The following is a 19598-nucleotide window of genomic DNA, read 5'->3' as shown; positions in this document are numbered from 1 at the left end:
TCATGAGGGGGCTTTTGAATGTTCATCCTCCTCTGAAACCTCCTCCTGTGGTTTGGGATCTTAATGTGGTTTTGGCTCAACTGATGAAGCCTCCGTTTGAGCCCATTGCCAAATCTCATCTTAAGTTTCTAACTTGGAAGGTGATCTTTCTGATTGCACTCACGTCTGCTCGTCGGATTAGTGAGCTGCAGGCTTTGGTTGCGGACCCTCCTTTTACTGTGTTCCATCATGACAAGGTGGTTCTTCGCACTCATCCTAAGTTTTTGCCTAAAGTTGTGTCTGATTTCCATCTCAATCAGTCCATTGTTCTTCCGGTGTTTTTTCCGAAGCCCCATTCTCATCCTGGTGAGGTGGCGCTTCACACGCTTGACTGTAAGAGGGCGTTGGCTTTTTATCTTCAACGCACTAAGTCTCATCGGAGGGTTCCTCAATTGTTTTTGTCCTTCAACCCTAATCGGTTGGGACATCCTGTTTCCAAGCGCACTTTGTCCAACTGGTTAGTTGCTTGTATTTCTTTTTGCTACGCTCAGGCTGGTCTTCCACTCTATGGTCGAGTTACAGGGCATAAGGTCCGAGCGATGGCAGCTTCTGTTGCTTTCCTCCGGTCTACTTCTGTGGAGGACATCTGTAAGGCTGCCACTTGGTCTTCGGTTCATACTTTCACCTCCCACTACTGTCTGGACACGTTGTCCAGAAGTGACGGCCGGTTTGGCCAGTCGGTTTTACGTAATCTGTTTTCCTAAATTGCCATCCTCCCACCTGCCCTTTTTTGGTTGGCTTGGAGGTCACCCACATGTGAGAATATCATGCCTGCTTGTCCTGGGATAAAGCACAGTTACTTACCGTAACAGGTGTTATCCAGGGACAGCAGGCATATATTCTCACAACCTGCCCTCCTCCCCGGGGATGGCTTCTTTGCTGGCTATGGAACTGAGGACCATGAGGTGGGGATGCGCCCTCTAGTGGAGGGAGAAGGCATGCACATGCGTGGTGCAGCATAGCAAGCTTGAAACTTCAATCAAGTTTGCTTGAAAAGCTGTCCGCGCTGGGGCTCCGTAGATGACGTCACCCACATGTGAGAATATATGCCTGCTGTCCCTGGATAACACCTGTTACGGTAAGTAACTGTGCTTTCTCTGCCCTCACTCTTTCTCCTGTCTTTGCCTAGACTGGAAGATGTGTCATATGGGAATGTTTTCTTATTTACAGGATTTTCAGGCAAGGGCAAATAAGCCTTTTGACTAGGAATGTTTTTAATTCCTGCTGCTTTTTGCTTTATCTGAATGATATCTTTGGGCTTTTCCTCTGTGACAGGGCAGGTTTCATGGCTTGCAGGCTGAAACCTAGGGGTGTTAGTGATTACTGCCTTTTCCCTGCCACACTATGTAACTTTCAGTCTATGTGTTTAGAAAATGATCACCTAAATCACTCGGTATCCTTGTGCTCAAATATGAGATTCCTTGAAAATGCTTAATTGACAAATGTATGATGTAACAGAAGAACTGATCTTCAGCATGCAATCTGATAATGGGTACTATTTGTGTTATAAAACATAGTAACATTGTTAGTGTGTATGCTTGGAAAAGGAACCTCCTTTCTGGAGGTCACACTGTAAATAGTAGAGATTTAATCCATCACCACACTTGAATTATTTTTCTCTAATTGCACTACAATATATTTTTGCTGTTTAACATTTCTTTGCCGTTCCAAATGAACTGAATGCAGTGGTTTCTCTTACATTGGAGGTTTTTGTCTCTATCTCTATCTCTCTATCTCTCTATCTGTCTCTATCTCTCTCTCTCTTTCTCTCTCTCTATATATATATATATATCTCTCTCTCTCTCTATATATATATATATCTCTCTCTCTCTATATCTCTCTCTCTATATATATATCTCTCTATATATATATCTCTCTCTCTCTCTCTATCTCTCTCTCTATCTCTCTCTCTCTATCTCTATCTCTCTCTATATATATATCTATCTATCTCTATCTCTATCTCTGAGTATCTCTATCTCTATCTCTGAGTATCTCTATCTCTCGATCGAACATTTTTATTAAGAAGCAAACAGACAAACAAATTCAATATAACCAAGCAATATCCAAAAGCAGAGCAAATATACAGCATACAGTCCAACACACAGGTCGGAAAATGGATAGGAGGAACAAAAAAAAAAAATACCAGCCAATCAGGATGGGGTCAGGGCCCCCCCCCCCCCCCCGAGCAGTAAGCCAGCCAGTACCTAACAAGACCTGGGACATGCAGAACAGACAAGAAAAGCATGCAGAAAGCAACACTGTCTGACAGTTTACTCCCTCTATTTTCCCTGATTATAGATTCCCCCATAGCCGAACAAGACAAGAACCCACCCACTCCCCCCCTCAGTGATGAGAGAAAGAAAAGAGAAAAAAAGAAAATGAAGGAAAAAAGGAATAAGCAAATCAGCATCACAGAGGAGCAGCAATAGCAGCAGTGACCTGTTCCCAAAGAGACCTATACAGCCGATTGGGCCCCTCCACATGCCCCCCCTAGACCCCACAGCTCCCAATGGGCCAATTCACGAAGTGACTGCTTCCAGTCCACCGGGGGCTTCGCATCCATCTGCTTTCTGAGTACACCCTGTTTAGCTACAAGAAGGGCAATATAGATAAAACACCAATGGGCATCAGTGAAGCCCTGATCCAAAAACTCTACATCATGGCCCAATACCAAAATACGGTAGGACCACTGGACTGGCACCCCCAGGATCTGGGCAAGAAAATCTAGAACCCCGTTCCAATAAACGCCCAAGATGGGGCATTCAATGATCAGGCGCAATAGAGTCCGAGGTGCACGTGCACATTTCGTGCAATCTGCAGAGTCTCATAAGCCAGCCTGCAACCCCCTGTGCCTGGTAAAATAGATACGATGAAGCAGTTTAAATTGGAGTTCCTGCAACTGAGCATTATGCACCCCAGTGGTAACGTTAGAGAAACAGGCCCGGAGCTCCCCTGAGGTAATCTCCACACCCAACTCCCCAGACCACTTAGAAGCCAGTTTAGGCAACTGGGTATCCTCCCTCTCTGCCCGTGCAGTTCTGTAACAAAAGGATAAAGAGTTGAGAGCAGAGGGGAGGGACAGGAAGATCTGGTCCACCCGTAAAAATGAACCGCCCCTCCAGATGACGTCGGAGGTTATCCATGCAAAAATGCCGCAACTGAAGATAAGCAAAAAAGGGCATGCGAGGCAAGACCCAGGTGGTATCAAATGAAGGGAAAACGAAGGGGTCGGAGCCCACCGAAGACACATGACCCAAACAGAGACGAGAACCAAACTTCGCCTCAACACCCTCCCAGTGTCCCCACACCCGAGAGGAAATCAGGGCTGTGGCTGATCATCTGTAAAGCCCAGTTACCCTGGCCCTTACCAATCTGGTGCTGCCACCACTGTGGCACCCTGCGTAAAGGAGAGAACCAAACCGAAGCAAGAATCAGGCAGGGTTGCCGCCACTGAGGACAAGTCAAGCATGCCAACGCACGGTAAGGAGCTGCCCAAGAGTCAAACAAGCCCATGGGAGCAAAGCGAGATTCAGCTGTAAAGAGCTTGTGAATCCAGCGCAGAAGCGCAGCTACATTATATAAGCGAAGGTCTGGCAAAATCAGCCCCCCCATCTCGGCTCTGAGTAAACGTCCGCCAGCCTATATGTGTGCTCTTATGCCAAATAAAGGAACCGATAAAAGACCGGTAAGAACGTTCATCCACAGACTTAAGCCAGAGAGGGATCATCTGTATAGGTTAGAGGAGCTTGGGGTCAAAACCATCTTCACAAGGGCAATTCTACCAAACAAAGAGAGGCAAGTCCCCTCAGTGAGCACAGTAGTCCTGTAAGATTTTCAACCTGTCGGAGATATTACAGCAGTAAACAGTAGGCCAATCCGCACTAAGAAAATTCCCAAATTCTTAAGTTCCCCACTTGCCCAATGGAATGGGAAAGCCAGATCAGAGCGCGAGACACATGGGGAGGAGACAGGCAGGGCCTCCGATTGCTGAAATTGATACATAGACCCAAAAACGCATCAAAGGTTCCAATAAGGGTAGTCAGACGGGGAATCGACTCCCGTGCCTTGCTCACAAACAGCAACTTATCATCTGCAAAGAGAGTAATTTTGCATTCCTTGTTGCCTACCCAAATGCCTGAGATGGTTGGACTAGTCCGAATTTTGTGAGCAAGAGGCTCTAAGAATAGAATGAATAAAAGCGGGGATAGGGAGCATCCCTGCCGCGTGCCCATATGCAGTGGAAAAGAAGCGGTACGACACTTATTAATGAGCAACTGGGTTGTGGGGGCCGTATAGAGATGAACAATCCACTGATGAAAGGGCCCTGAGATACCAAATTGTTGCACTACCCCAAAAAGATAAGGCCAAGTCACCTTATCAAAAGCCTTTTCTTTTTTTTTAATTTCAATTTTTATTTCAATTTTTCAAGTTATACATTACTCCTTGAATATCAATCTTCAAACACCAGAACATCAACAGCAACAACTTCAGGTAATGTTCAGAAATGAAGAATGCACAAATCACACTCAATTTACTCCCCCCAATCCCCCCCCCTTTTACTCCCTTCAATGGTCACCATCCTAAATCCATATCCCCCCCCCCCCCTGTAAAACCCTCTCATCTTCCAAAGAGCAGACCCGGCAGAATTAGCTAACCGTCCCCTATAAGGTGTTCAATAAATCTCTTATTTTAACCCAGGTAAAAGCCCTGGACAGGAATTTATGACGACGAATAGCCACCGCTATCTCCATTCGTCCAATGGACAGAAATCTCGTTATCCAGGCATTTGGAGAAGGAGCCTCCTTGTTTTTCCAATGATTCGCTATGAGACATTTGGCTGCAGCTAGGCCCCAGCGCAACAATTTAGTCTGCCAAACGTGTACTTTTTCATTATAAAGCCCCAGAAGGCACGTCTGCAGTGTAACCTCCACCTGAGCCCCTAGCAAGGTAGACAAGGTAGCGGCAACAGCTCTCCAAAAGGGTCCAAGAGACTCACAATCCCACCATATATGTAAAAAAGAACCCACGTGATTACTACAACGCCAACAAAGTGCTGACGTCCTCGGATACATTTTATGTAGACGCTCAGGAGTATAGTACCATCTATTGAGTACCTTGTATGCATTCTCCTGGACCAAAGCACAAGTTGATGCCCGGGTCACCTCCCCATATATCACTTCCCATTGCTTATTGGAAAAGGAAAATTCTAAGTCTCGCTCCCAGTGTTTCTGAAAGGAAGGTTGAATAAGGGAATGACCCCTCCTATAATGGTACAACACTGATAAAGGCCGGGGCACCTGCCTAAGCAGTAACCACAGATTCTCAAAGGATTCCCGCTCAGCACTAAAAGCTTGTCCCCAACCCTGGGCCTGCAGGAAATGTCGTATCTGAAAATAAGCCAGGTAGTCCCTGTCAGGCAAATCAAATTTCTTCTGGAGCGTCTCAAAGGTTAAGATCCCTGAGTTCCCCATCAAATCTCTAAAGACCCTCAGTCCCCTCTGGGCCCAGCGATGAAACACCTTAGTATCACTCCCAGGCTGAAATTGGGGTTCAAATTGTATCGGAGCCAATGAAGAGATCAATGCTCCATTGCTCAACTGGTGTCGAGCTTGGGTCCACACCGTGACCAAATGTTTTACAAAGGGATTAGCTATAGTCGAAGTCCAAGATCGGCAGGATCCCGAGATCCAAAGTCTATGATTCAACCTCATACTGTCCCTGTTCCAACTGGATTCCACTTTTATGTTCCCCCAGTTCCCAGTCCAGGATCAATTTCAATTGGGCTGACTGATAATACCATTCCAAATTCGGTAGTCCCCTCCCCCCATCGGATCTGGCCGCCCACAACAGAGATTGGGATAACCTCGGTGATTTACGTTGCCAGATAAAAGTACGTAATGCTTTCCCCATCCCCCTTAAATCCCGAGCTGGGACCTGCACTGGTAATGTCTGAAAGAGGAACAGCAACCTTGGAAGCACATTCATCTTCACTAGAGCTATCCTGCCCCACCATGATATCCAAAGACCATGCCATCTCTGCAAGTCTGCTCGGATTCGCCTATAGAGGGGCTGATAATTCTTCTCATAAATCTGGGTTATATCTTTAGGAATATAGATTCCAAGATATTTAAGACCATGTTCCACCCACCTAAAAGGAAAACTGCCCCGAATGTTCTCCACTTCAGGAGGCGTGAGTGTCAAATTCAACACCTCGGTTTTATCCAGATTGATTCGGAACCCAGAGATTCTTCCATATAGCTCAAAGAGCTGCATAAGATGCGGAAAGGAGACATCAGGCTTCCTCACATAGAGTAAAATATCATCCGCGAATAGCGCTACCCGGTGTTCAACCCCATTCAGCTCAAAACCACTCAGATTCGGATGATTCCGAATACTCAGCGCCAATGGTTCTATAGACAGGGCAAATAAGAGAGGTGAAAGCGGACAGCCCTGTCTGGTCCCTCGACAAATGGGAAAAAAATCGGTATAAGATTGATTAACATGTAGACAAGCCCGCGGGTCGGTATAAAGGGCTCGAATCCAACCAATAAATGTCTGGCCCAGTCCCATACGATCCATCACGTCCCATAGAAATTCCCAGAGGACCCTATCAAAGGCCTTGTCCGCATCTACGGACATCAAGACCAACTTATCCGCCCTTTGACCTGCTCCCCAAAGCAGATTCAGAGTCCTCCGAATATTATCACTCACTTGCCTACGCTGTATAAATCCCGCTTGATCTTGGTGAATTATAGATGGCAAAATTTTCCCCAAACGCAGAGCCAGTGCCTTAGCCAATATTTTTGCATCTAAATTCAAGAGTGATATAGGGCGATAAGCCCCGCATGTCAAGGGGTCCCTTCCCGGTTTTAAAAGTATAGTAACCCCCGCCTCCCCCATAGTAGTCGGCAAGAAGGCTCCTTGTGGCACTCCATTCGCCACTCTCGCCAATAATGGTCCTAGCTGTCCTGAAAATTGTTTATAGAAACATCCAGTGTATCCATCTAATCCCGGTGATTTCCCTGTTTTCAACTGCTTAATCACTCTCAAAATTTCCGCCTCCTTTACCGGTTCTTGTAAGTAAGCTTGATCTGAGTCAGATAATCTCGGCAAAGGAAGGGAATCAAGAAAATTAGCCCGAGCATCCCGATTTACCGCCTCCGGGGCACTATATAGATTAGAATAAAATGTTAAGAACTCCTTCCTGATCTCTGAGTCCGTCACCTTTACATCACCCCTCTGAACCCCCCGTATCTTTGTTATTGTTGCTCTATTCTGCTTAATTTTAATATATCGAGCCAAATGAGCCCCTGCTTTATTACTATGTTCATAAGTCTGAATACGGAACCTGGCTCGTAGTTTGTCCGTCTCCTCAACTTGGTGTTGATATAATTCATCTCTCACCCTCTGCAATTGATTCCAAACCTGCGCCTCCCTTGTGTCCTGATGTAACCTCTCCAACACTAACAACCTCTGGCGTAATTGTAGAAATCTCTGGGTTCTGTTCCGTTTGTATCTAGCCCCCCATTTAATAAGTTCTCCACGAACCACTGCTTTTAAAGCATCCCATAGTACTGCATCGGTTACCTCCCCATTATCATTTTGTTCTAAATATTCAGCGATTGTGCGTTCCACTGCTGCTGTTACCTCCACTGAACCCAGGAGCGACTCATTAAGTCTCCAGTATTTACGCCCACTTGATTCCAACACCCCAGTGCAGGCCACCCAGACAGGGGCATGATCAGAAATATGCATCGGTTCTATTTCAGCCCGCGCAACCCCTCCCATCTGATTTCTATGAATCCACAATCCATCAAGTCTAGTATAAGTATTTTGTGCATGAGAGTAAAATGTGTACGTTTTCTGAGTACCGTGAAGTAAGCGCCAACAGTCCACTAATCCCAGTGAATGCATTAAATTGCCTAGCGCCTGTACAGGATTGTTTAGAGACCTACGCCCCCCTCCCGAATGATCCAAGACTGGGTCCGGAGGAACGTTAAAATCACCCCCCAGGTAAACCGCCCCTCTGACAAATGATCTCAGTTCAGTCTGAAGGCCCTTGAAATAGGTGACTTGAGCAGAACAGGGGCCATATATATTGATAATTGTCAGCTGTCGACCCTGTAAACTTCCCTGCAGGCCCAGGCATCGCCCTTCCTTGTCCCTAAATATGTGTTCCACTTGGAATCCCACCCCTTTTCGCACCAAGATAGCCAATCCTCCCGCTCTTTTGGTAGCCCCCACACTCTGATGTGTCCAGATCAAATCATATTGTGGTCTTTGGAGTAGGCCAACATCCCGGGGTCTCAAATGAGTCTCCTGTAGCAGACATATATCCCATTTCATACGGGTCAATTCCCTAAACACCAGGCTCCGTTTACCAGGACTATTAAGTCCATTAACATTCCAGGATCCAATGACAATCTCCGGCTCCCCATCTCCCTCTTTCTGCCAGGTCTGCTCCCTCCTAAGAATCAGTCCCCTCCCCCCCCCCTCCTAATGCCGATCCATCCATTTTGGAATCAGCCATATGAGAAATGTACGTCATATCCAAGAGGCTCATCGTGATTGCATTCCCTATCTCTATATTCACTCCAACTCCCCATGCATTCTGTCCACTCTCTCCCCTCCCCCCAATATTCAACGAGAACCCCCCGTGCTTCCTTCCCACCTGTAGAACTATGAGAAGACATCTCTAATTCCCATGCAGGCTCCCTATACAGTAAACATTTATAGATACCCTCTGGGAGAAAATAACACAATATTGAACAGTGGAAACAATAGCTAACTCCCGTCATCAAGGTCCAGAAAGATCCACATAAAAGCTGTATTCTCCCCTCTCCGTCACACCCACCAGTCCCACCCAATAGAATCTCTGATATCTTACAGAGAAGAGGAGAGCTAATGAAGCATTCAACCCTGCCATTGACACACTGCCCCGATCCACACTCCCATGGCATAATATGGATTCCAACCCTGTACCATTAAGCATTCTCTCCCAGACTATCTTCACCTTCCAAACCTTCATATCATCCGCACCTCCTCTCCTTCATGGCCGCACCATTCATCCATCATCCAACTTCCAACCAGTTCTATCATTAAAGCAAGAACATTAAGTAAGGAAAAGTTCAACTCACTCTCCTAATAAAATGTAACTAATAGCTTCATGCAGACCTCCTCCCGGGTAGCCCTTTTTCAATCAACAAGCACCCCTATATAGAATAACCCAGCAGAGCCGCAACTACAGTATTCAACTTCCCACAACCCCCTGTGATATAGGAACTAAACAAGAACAGTCAATTCCAGCATCTGGTGATCATTTCAAGTGCCAGAGGTTGATGGCTGTGGGCTCTCAGCTAGTACTTCCACAGGTCCGGTGCCTGGATCTTCCTCCTCTCCTGTAGAACCCCTTTCGCCTTTGTCCTCCGCCATTCTACAGCCCAAATCCTTCAATGCGAGCCATGCGTCAGCTGAGGAATCCACTCGGCGATGCTTCCCGTTCACCGTGATTAACAATCCAAAGGGGAATAGCCAGCGGTAACGATAGCCCTCCGTTCTCATAAATTGAGTCACCTCTTTAAAAGCGCGGCGTTTTTGGAGGGTCACAGCTGCTAGGTCCTGATAGACCCCCACCACCACTCCCTTCCATGTAAAATTAGGGTGGCGCCGGGCTGCTTGTAGAATCCTTTCTTTAATCGGGAAATCACCAAAGCATGCAATGATGTCTCTATTGCCCGTGCCTCTGGCTGAACCCAGGCTCCTATGAGCTCATTGTAAAACTATAGGGCTCACGTCCTCCCGCTCCTCTTCCTGAAGCAAATCTGTGCAAAAGTCTTTAACCACTGTCCTCGCGTCTTTGTATTGTTCCGTATCCGGGATTCCTTTAAATCTTAAATTATGGCGTCTCGAGCGGTTTTCTAAGTCCTCCACTTGACTCCGCAGTTCTTCTAGCTGGGACACCGCCACGTGCAGCTCCGATGAGCAGGCCTGCACCGTGGGCTCCACCTGGTTCAAACGCCCCTCCGTCGCCGATACTCAGGTGCCTAGCTCGCTCACCTCCGATCTTATTTCTGCCAGGGCCACTCGAACATCTGAGCGGAGCCCCACCATCTCCTCCTTAAGTTCTCTGAACCAACGTTCCAAGTTCCCTACCATTAGTTTGTCTCCCAGCTCTGCACTGGCCTGTTGCGTTCCAAGTTGTTTAGGCCCAGATTGATGCGCCATTTTGTCTGAGGTTGTCGGGGACTCCAGAGCATGCGATCTCGTTTTCACGTTCCCCGTTGCCGAGTATTGAAACTTTGCCAGCTTTTTTCTACTCGCCATCCATTCACGAGTGCAATTCACCGACCGCTACCCTTTCGCTGCTCTGTAGAGATAGCTTATTATGCTGTCAATATCGAGCCCCTCCGGAGCTCGAGAATTAACCAGCCATGCTTCCCGGTGACGTCACTTCCTCCTTATCAAAAGCCTTTTCAGCGTCCAGGCTAGCCAAAAGATCGTCACCCGCTCGACCCCTACCCTCCTTGAGGGTCACCAATGCCTGTATGATGGAGGATGCAAAACGTCTCAGTGCAAAGCTGACCTGGTCAGCATGGACCAGGGAAGGAATCACCTGGGCCAACCTACTCGCCAGAATCACTGTGAGGAGCTTCGTATCTTTATTTAATAAAGAGATTGGACGATATGGCCCTACTAACTCCGGGTCCTTCCCCAGCTTCGGTAGAACCACAATATGAGTGTGGCTCTGTTCAGTGAGAACGCAGCCAGTGATCTGCATGTTGGCGTACATGGCCACCAAAGCAGGCCCTATCTGAGGTTTCAAAATCTTATAAAACTCAGGCCCGTCAGGTCCGGGGGCCTTCGCCAGCTTCAGCTGACCCACTGCGACATGAACCTCGTCACATGAGATGGGTGCATTTAACATGCGTAAATGTTGGTCCAACACCTGAGGTAAAGCAAGATCTCTAAAAAAGGAATTGCGCGCCTCCAGATTATAAGGGCCCAGCCCATAAAGATCCCGGTAAAAATGAACAAATTGGTTTTGTAGCGCTGCCTCCTCCTTGTGAACAGTATGGTTACTCGCTGAATACAGTTAAATGCGAATGGACCTCCGAAACGGCCAATAATTTACCCGCCTGTTTGCCCCACTGGTATAACCGGAACTTGTAAACGTCAATATGAGACATAGCTCACTCGGTTAAAATAGCGTCTCTTTGTTTACGCAGGCCCAAGTATTCTGCACGCTTAGCCTTCGATGGCTGCTCATGTAGGGCACTCCTACACAGATGCAATTGCTGAGTGAGAGACACCAAGGCCGCGTCCCATTGCCAGCGCTGCTTAACCGTATGGGCGATAATCCGCCCCCGGAGATACGCCTTGGGCGTCCGAGACCTCCCCTCCCGCATTGGTATGGTAATAGAAATCCCATTCTTCAGTGTGAAAAGTTTTATCCAAGTAGAGTGAGATTAAGGCGCCAGATACGATCGTGGGCAGGTCCCTGCCAGTGCAGAGTGAGGGAGATGGCGGCGTGATCACTGAAGGGAACGTCAAGGATATGTGTGCGCACCACCTGGCCAATGGACTGGGACGACAACAAAATATAATCCAACCGAGAATGAGTATGATGCACCCCAGAATAGAAGGTAAAATCCACTTCCTCCGGATGATAGGCCCTCCACACATCGACTAAGCCCAATTCATTCATCAGAAAGTTCACGCCAATCCGTTCATTGTCACTCCTCACCATCTGGGGAGGTTTGCAGTCTACAGAAGGGTCACTGGTAATATTAAAATCCCCCGCTAGAATAGGTTTGTAATTGGGCAAGGCCAACAGATGTGCCAGCACAGTGCAAAAGGAGTGAGCCTATACGTTTGGGCCATAGATATTGCACAAAACCACAGGACAATCCTGAAGGGTGCCAGCCCAGAGGACAAAACGGCCCTGAGGATCCACAATAGTCTTATGTTGGACCGCCACCACTGCCTTGTTAATAAGAATAATGACACCCCTCTGCCTAGAGTTATAGAAGAGTAGACGGCCTCCCGCACCCTCCCCAATTTGGTGTGCTCACCAGAAGTAAGGTGCATCTCTTGCAAAAAGGCCACCGAAGCCTTCTCTCTCTTCAGAAAGGACAACACCTTCTTGCGCTTGATGGAGGAGTTGAGAGAGTAATATAAGTCAGGTCAGCCGTAGCCATGAGAACTACATAGATGAAACAAAGAGGTAAGCAGCTTACAGGTTTTCCAGGAGGCCTCCCAGCCGAGCCCCCATAGAAAGAAAAAAGAAGAACCCCAGTCGCTGAAGGATACCCCCCATCCCCCCCCGAGACCACCCCATCCACCAGACACACATCTCAAACAACACCCACCACGCAAACAGACTCCCCAACCCCCAAGCAAACCGCTCCATCTCACCATCTTGGGAGAGAGCATGGTCTGCCGGAGTTTTAGCGGCCGCGGGGCCTTGGCGGGCATAATACCCCTCGAGCACTCCAGCCCACAATAATTAGCACTCCTGTGGCACAGGATGCAGCAGAGTTGGGGCAAAAAGAAGTGCGTCAAGCTGCTAAAAAGACAAAGTAGAGCAGGGAGAGGTCGGAGCTCAAACAGAGAGCCACCGTTCAGCAGCGTGTCATCACGTGACCCTCGGAGGTTCATTATAAATGAAAACCTTGTCTTCTTAGAAATTCCTGTACAGTTTGTTACAATAATTTTACTGTGCTATGGATAAATATTTTTATCGCAACTTGGTTGAATTCCAAGCTATTAGTTAGGTAAATAATGAATTACAAAATAATTACAGTTGGTAGATTAGGCAGATGACAATATAACATTCTAGTGCAATGTGTCTAGTGGTCCTGAACTGTAGAGTTTTGCATCTGAACCCACAAATTGCTTACAAAAAACTGTCAATCATTTTTTCTACTCTGTCTCCTTCCCAGGGAGCTGCTCCTGCCCCCACAGTTTTTCTGAAGTGTTTATGCTCTTCTCTGTGGTTTTATTATTTTTCGGGTATTTTTCTGTCTTTGATTGGGGCTTGTTGCCCAGAGGTTCCCACTTGTTGGGACCTCTACTTGGGAGAAGACGCAGACTAGTGCACTGCTGTAATCTGCTGCTATCAGGATCAGTCCTCAGGGACACCTAGCTAGCCAGCCTGTTTTGTAGCTGCTCACATCACTGAATTATTCAGGAGCTTGAGCACAGGCTGTTTGGCACCTTGGCTCAGCTGGGATTAATAGTGGGTTGATTGTGTGGTCTTCCTTCCCTTCTTGATGAGGTTTTCCAGGGGTTGAGGCTCAGTTCAACCTCGGTCCGACTGGCTGCCCAAAGACCAGGTTCATCCAGCAAATCTGTGACACAGATTTCTTATCCATTTGTTCCAGCTGAATTCTTATGCTGAAGCAGGCAGGCACCACATGGCACAGTGAGTAAAGTTATTATATAACCTATAGGGAAAATTGAGGGGAGGGGTGGATCTAGGAAAATCTCCAAGGGCTGTTTTTGGCACGATTTTGCTGATGGCAACTATCTTGGATTTTTAATATAGTAACATAGTAAATGACAGCAGATAAAGACCTGAATGGTCCATCCAGTCTGCTCAACCATACAGGCTCCATAAATTAATTATTTAATTTAAATGGTCCTTTTTCTTAGATTTTTCTGGGCCAGAAATCCAGAGCCCTGCCCGTTAGTGTGCTTAAGTACTATGTACTGGAGTCTCCGTCAAAGCTCACTCCAGCCCATTTTAACCATCCCAGCCATCGAAGCCCTCCCCAGCCTGTCCTCAACTGAATGCCCTTATACAGGACACAGACCATTCAAGCCTGCCAAGTACTGGCCTTAGTTCCATCAATGTATACCCATTATTTTCTGATTAGAGATCCTCTGAGTTCATCCCATGCTTGTTTGAACTCTGTCATCATTTTCTTCTCCCCCACCTCCATCGGGAGTGCATTCCACGCATCAACCACTCTCTCCATAAAGAAGAATTTCCTAACGTTACTCTTGAGTCTACCACCCCTCAACCTTAAATTATGCCCTCTGGTTTTACCATTTTCCTTTCTCTGGAATACATTTTGTTCTACGTTAATACCTTTCAAGTATTTGAATGTCTGAATCATATCTCCCCTGTCTCTCCTTTCCTCTAGGGTATACATAGTCAGAGCTTCCAGTCTCTCCTCATACGTCTTTTGGTGCAAACCTCCTACGATTTTCATCGCCTTTCTCTGGATTGCTTCAAGTCTTCATATGTCCTTTGCCAGATACGGACTCCAAAATTGAACACAATACTCTCCAGTGAGGCCTCACCAATGACCTGTACAGGGGCATCAACACCTTCTTTCTTCTACTGGTCACGTCTCTCTCTATACATCCTAGCATTCTTCTGGCAACAACCACTGCCTTGTCACACTGTTTCTTTGTCTTTAGATCTTCAGACACTATCACCCCAAGGTCCCTCTTCCCATCTGTGCATATCAGCCTCTCACCTCCCAGCACATTTGGCACCTTCAGATTTCTAATCCACAAATGCATTACATAGTAACATAGTAAATGACGGCAGATAAAAACCTGAATGGTCCATCCAGTCTGCCCAATGGTTATACCCATTACAAATACATGATTAAATTAATTTGTCTCTTCTTTGATATTTCTGGGTCATAGACTATAAAGTCCACCTTGTATTGTCTTAGGTTCCAAATGCTGAAGTTGCTGTCCAAGCTCACCCCAGCCTATCCAACCATCCTGTTTGCAGGATATCTACCATAAAGTATGGCCAGTAACATCCTCATGTTCCAAGTTACTGGATTCCCATCGATTCCCTCTCTAGCCCATCTTACACTAAATCACCACATGTGAGACACAGACCGTGCAAGTCTGTCCAGTACTGACTTTAGTCCTTTAATTTCCTTCATTTTCTAGAAATCTGTTTATCCCATGCTTTTTTGAATTCCATCACCGTTTTCCTCTCCACTAGTTCCCTCAGGAGGGCATTCCAGGCATTTACTATCTTCTCCATGAAAAATATTTTTTTTTCTAAAACCTCCATCTGTCTCAAACCCCTCAATATATATATATTTTAATTAATTTTAATAATAATAAAAAAAATTATATATATATATATATATAATAAAAAGCTAGCCGTGCATGCGCACTCCTATTTGCGTGTTCCGTGCGCTGTAGGTCTGTGGCCGAAGGAGTGCGCATGCGCGCTTATACGTCACCAGCCGATCGCCTCCACAAGCAGGACCGCAGCCAGCCGCCGATCTCCGTTCCTCCTGCACCATGGCACGCCAGGCATGTCCCTGCCTCCCCCGCCGCCGGCCTCGGGCTTCTGGGGGCCGGTGGTGCGAGCCGCCAGGCCGGTGCTGAGGCCCCGCCTCCCCACTTCCGCCCTACATGGCGCTGCCAGACCCGACAAAACGGCCCTACACTCACAGACCCGCGAGCAGGGTTGCCATGGAAACCCAGCCGGAATAACATGCAGTTGCGCAAAGGTCAGTGAGAGGGGATCAGGAGCTAAAGAGAGATTGAAAAAAACAAACAAACAACAGTGGACAAGGAGAGAGAGACACACAGACAGTCACAGAAGGACAGGGGGCTAAAGAGACAGATTGAAAAAATAACAAAACACAGAGGACAAGGAGAGAGAGACACACAGACACTCACAGAAGGACAGGGGGCTAAAGAGACAGATTGAAAAAATAACAAAACACAGAGGACAAGGAGAGAGAGAGACACAGGAAAAAAATGATAAACAGACATACAGCAGCCAAGGAGACAGACATACTTACATACAGCGTCCAAGTAGACAGACAGAGAGACAGTGGGCAAGGAGACAGCAAAAAAAAAATACAAACAGCCAAGGAGACAAACAGAAAAAAATAAAAAATACAATGCCCAAGGATAAATTCAAGAAAAAAAAAACATACAGACATACAGTGGCCAAGGAGTAAGACTTCAAAAAAGACATACAGACATACAGCAGCTAATGAGACAGATAGACTGACAGCGACCAAGTAGACAATCAGCAAAAAAACACAAACAAACACAGAAAGCAAAAAAAGAGAAACATACAGCGGCCAAGGAGACAGGCATGCAACAAATAGGAAAAATATAAAAACTTTTAATAAATCAACCATACGTGAAGAAGGAATAAAAAAAAAAAAAAGGAAGAGACACCTACAGGGAAACACAGGATCAAGAGCATACAGAGAAAACAGAAGTTTGCAGGAATCGGGAACATATAGAGAAAGGAGAGCAGAGACCCCTGCAAGAAGAGAAAAATAGCAAAGAGACTGGGGATGAGAAAGAGAGCAGAGATGCTTGCAGGGAGAAAAAGCTAAGCAGTAATGTTACAGCTTGAGAGTGCAGACTGAGGAAGAAAGCAGAGACAGCGCTACACAGGGAAATGGAGGGAGGAAAGAGACAGAAAGAAAAATACAGACAGACATAAATTCTAGCACCCGTTAATGTAACGGGCTTAACGACTAGTATATATATATATATATATATAAAATTAAAATTGACAGGAATGGACCCCTTAGGTCTTCTTATCTCGTTTGAGTTGGTGGGGCAAGTGGGATGTTGAATCGAATTTAGCATTTGTGTGATGTCCTGATGCGTGGGGGATGTCTCAGAGGTGAAGAGGTGTGTATAAAAAGATTCAAATTCTGTTTTAATTTCTGAGATTTCAGTTATTAATCTTTGGTTGGAATCTTTAATGGATGAAATAAGGCATTTTTCATTTTTTCTTTTAAGGTATTTCACCAATGATCTTCCTATTTTATCTTGCCAAGTTTGTTCTGGATGGCCAGCTGAGAAGTGTCCATGTCCCAAGTCTGAGTGCATGGGGGAGGGGCAGGAGCCTTGAGCACAGCCTCCTCTGAGTCCTTCAGAGCTAGAAATCTGCAGGAGTTGCATTCCCAGGGGAAGGGACCCTTTCCAGAGCCCTCTGAAGGTGCATTGGCCAAGTGCAGGTGTGCAAGGTCTGCGGAGCCCAGGACGACTGGCAGGGGGTCACTGCAGGGTCCTCGAGACCCATAGAACAAGGCTTCATCCCGGATTTTGAGAGCCTCATGTGGGTCCTTGGCGTTTGCTTGCAGCACACCAGGGGGGTAGTGGCGGTGCAAGGGAGCTCCCCTCAGCATGTGCATCGGCCAGGTGAGGACATAGATTGGACCTAGGGCTAAACGGTATAGAAATTAAAAATAAAAAAATAATTCTGACGTAGACAGTGAGGATGGAAAATCTGATTCCATGCCACTGGTGACCCAGGATGAAGTTTAGATGGCAGAGTCTGGTTCTTTGCAAGAAATCAGCAGTTAAGAAGTGGCAGTGACTGAGGGCCAGGTGGATGACCCCATGGTGCGCTGGCTTTTCAAAGACTCTGCACTCTCGAGTAGTATTTCCACCCCACTGAGAAAACTGAAGCTGGAAGTTTCTCCAGCTCCCTCGTCTCAGTGCTTAGTTATGAACAGCTCTGTTGCTCAAATTGCCTGTTTTCCCTCCCTTCCAGACAATAAAAAACTGATCATGGATCACTGGGAGTTTCCAGAGGGGGTTCCTGTAGGTGGCTAATTCTATGGCAAAGCTTTACCTGATGGTTCCGGATTTTCAGCAGCTATTTGTTCTGCCGAAGGTGGATTCGCTGGTGGTGCAGGTAACCAAATGTACATCTCTGCCTACTGAAGGAGGTGTCATTTTAAAAGATTTTCAGGATTGTAAGATGAACTTGCTCCTCAAGAGGCAATTTGAAGCCTTGGCCTTAGGGATTAAGGTAGCACCCGGCTGTCTCGAGTCTCAGTCCTGGAAGATGACGAGGATTCCCAAATGCTCCTATCTGAGGTGAATTATATAGCGGACGCTCTGTATAGAAACATGGAAACGTGACGACAGATAACGGCCAAATGGCCCATCTAATCTGCCCATATAAGAATTATGAGCAAGGTATCAGTCTATGCAATCTCCACTCAACAGATGCTCTGGATCATACAGTGGATAGGAGATTCTGCCTCTAAATCCATTCTGCGCAGGCTCCCCTTTCAGGGGCAGATACTATTTGGCAAAGGTCTGGATGACTCGATGACAAATGTTGCGGACTGTCGTCTCAAGGCCTTGCCAGACACCAGATCCAGATGACTTGGGGTTCAGGATGAAGCAATTTTTGAGGCTTTTGAAGATTCCACCCCTATGCAGCAGGCCATGTGACACTAAGGTCCAGCGGTGGCAGGAGACAACAAGCCTTGGGCTCTTGCTCTTTCCCAGTCTCTAAGAAATCACAAAAGATGCCAGGACAGGGGCTGAGCCTTCCAGGATAGGGGGGCAGGCTGTTGAATTTTTCATTGGTCTGGGCTCAGTTTGGAGCAGACCTTTGGGGCCTAGAAGTTGTTTGGTTACAAAATCACTGGTCTCCTCAGACAGACTCTCTTCAGCAACCACTTCCCTGTTTACTGACAACAAACAGCTACTCTCTCCAGAGCCATGCCTCTTCGCATTTTCTCCTGGGAGATATTTAACAACCGATTCCAACCTTTATGATGTGGGGAAGGGGGGGTCATTGCAACAGACATCCAGTTTAGGGTCATTGGTCACTGGCTTGGCAGAAGTTGTTCATAAATTGCCTAGAACTCGGAGCCATTTGTCTAGCGCTTCAGGCACTGGAGAAGTCTCTGGAAGGCAAGGCAGTAATTTGGTCTTCTCAGACAATGCAACAGCAGTGGCCTATGTCAACAAGTAAATAGGCACCAGAAATGCCCCATTGTGCCTAGAAACTCAACTTCTCTTTTGGTGGGCTGAAGCTCATTTGTAAACTCTCGGCTGCGCATATAGCAGGAGTGGAAAATATGCAGGCCCACTTTTGCAGTTGACAGACCCTCTACCCTGGGGAATGGTGTCTATCCCCCCTAGGCGTTCAATGCCCATAGTTCGGCAGTGGGAGACTTTTCAGATGGATTTGATGGCCTCAGCAGCAACACAAAGATCTCGCTTTTACAGCTAAAGACACGAGCCCAGAAATGAGCGCATTAGTCCAACTGTGGCTGGAGAAAGAGCTCTTATATGTGTTTCCCCCATGGCCCATCCTCAGTTGAGTCATTCATAGGATTGAGAGTCATCTGGGCTTGGTAGTCTTAGTTACGGCTGTTTGGCCCCGCAGACCATGGTTTTATATTATATTACATTACATTAGAGGTTTCTATTCCGCCATTACCTTGCGGTTCAAGGCGGATTACAAAAGAAATAAAAAAATGGAGGGTTACAGTGGAAGAACATTTATCCTTTCTGGAGAGGTAAAGAGTAGGTTATGTAGTTTCTGTGTGGCGGGAAGAGAGAGGGGGGAAGGACGATAAGTTTGAAGTTAGGGCTGTTTAAGGAATTTCTTGAAGAATGTAGTTTTTATTTCTTTTCTGAAGTTAGGGCTGTTTCAGGAATTTCTTGAAGAATGTAGTTTTTATTTCTTTTCTGAAGTTAGGGCTGTTTCAGGAATTTCTTGAAGAGTATAGTTTTTATTTATTTTCTTAACGTCTTGTAGTCTGGTGTCATTATCAGTAGATTGGTATGTG

General features: G+C 46.5%; 1 protein-coding gene across 3 annotated transcripts in view; it reads left to right on the top strand.

Moving 5' to 3' along the window:
• The window catches only part of NCBP1 (nuclear cap binding protein subunit 1), a 397555-nt gene that overhangs the window by 55003 nt on the left and 322954 nt on the right, over positions 1-19598 (top strand). The window contains exon 2 of one of the 3 annotated variants that reach the window (XM_033917021.1): positions 16798-17199. The exons of the other annotated variants lie outside the window; for them this stretch is intronic. Coding sequence (XP_033772912.1) covers positions 17185-17199 — 15 coding nt within the window. The 5' untranslated portion in view covers positions 16798-17184. The remainder of the gene's footprint in view (positions 1-16797; positions 17200-19598) is intronic. 3 annotated transcript variants of the gene reach the window in all.

The sequence above is a fragment of the Geotrypetes seraphini genome, chromosome 1 (assembly GCF_902459505.1).
Source record: "Geotrypetes seraphini chromosome 1, aGeoSer1.1, whole genome shotgun sequence".
Lineage (NCBI taxonomy): Eukaryota > Metazoa > Chordata > Amphibia > Gymnophiona > Dermophiidae > Geotrypetes > Geotrypetes seraphini.
This window is presented reverse-complemented; position numbering and strand designations above follow the sequence as displayed.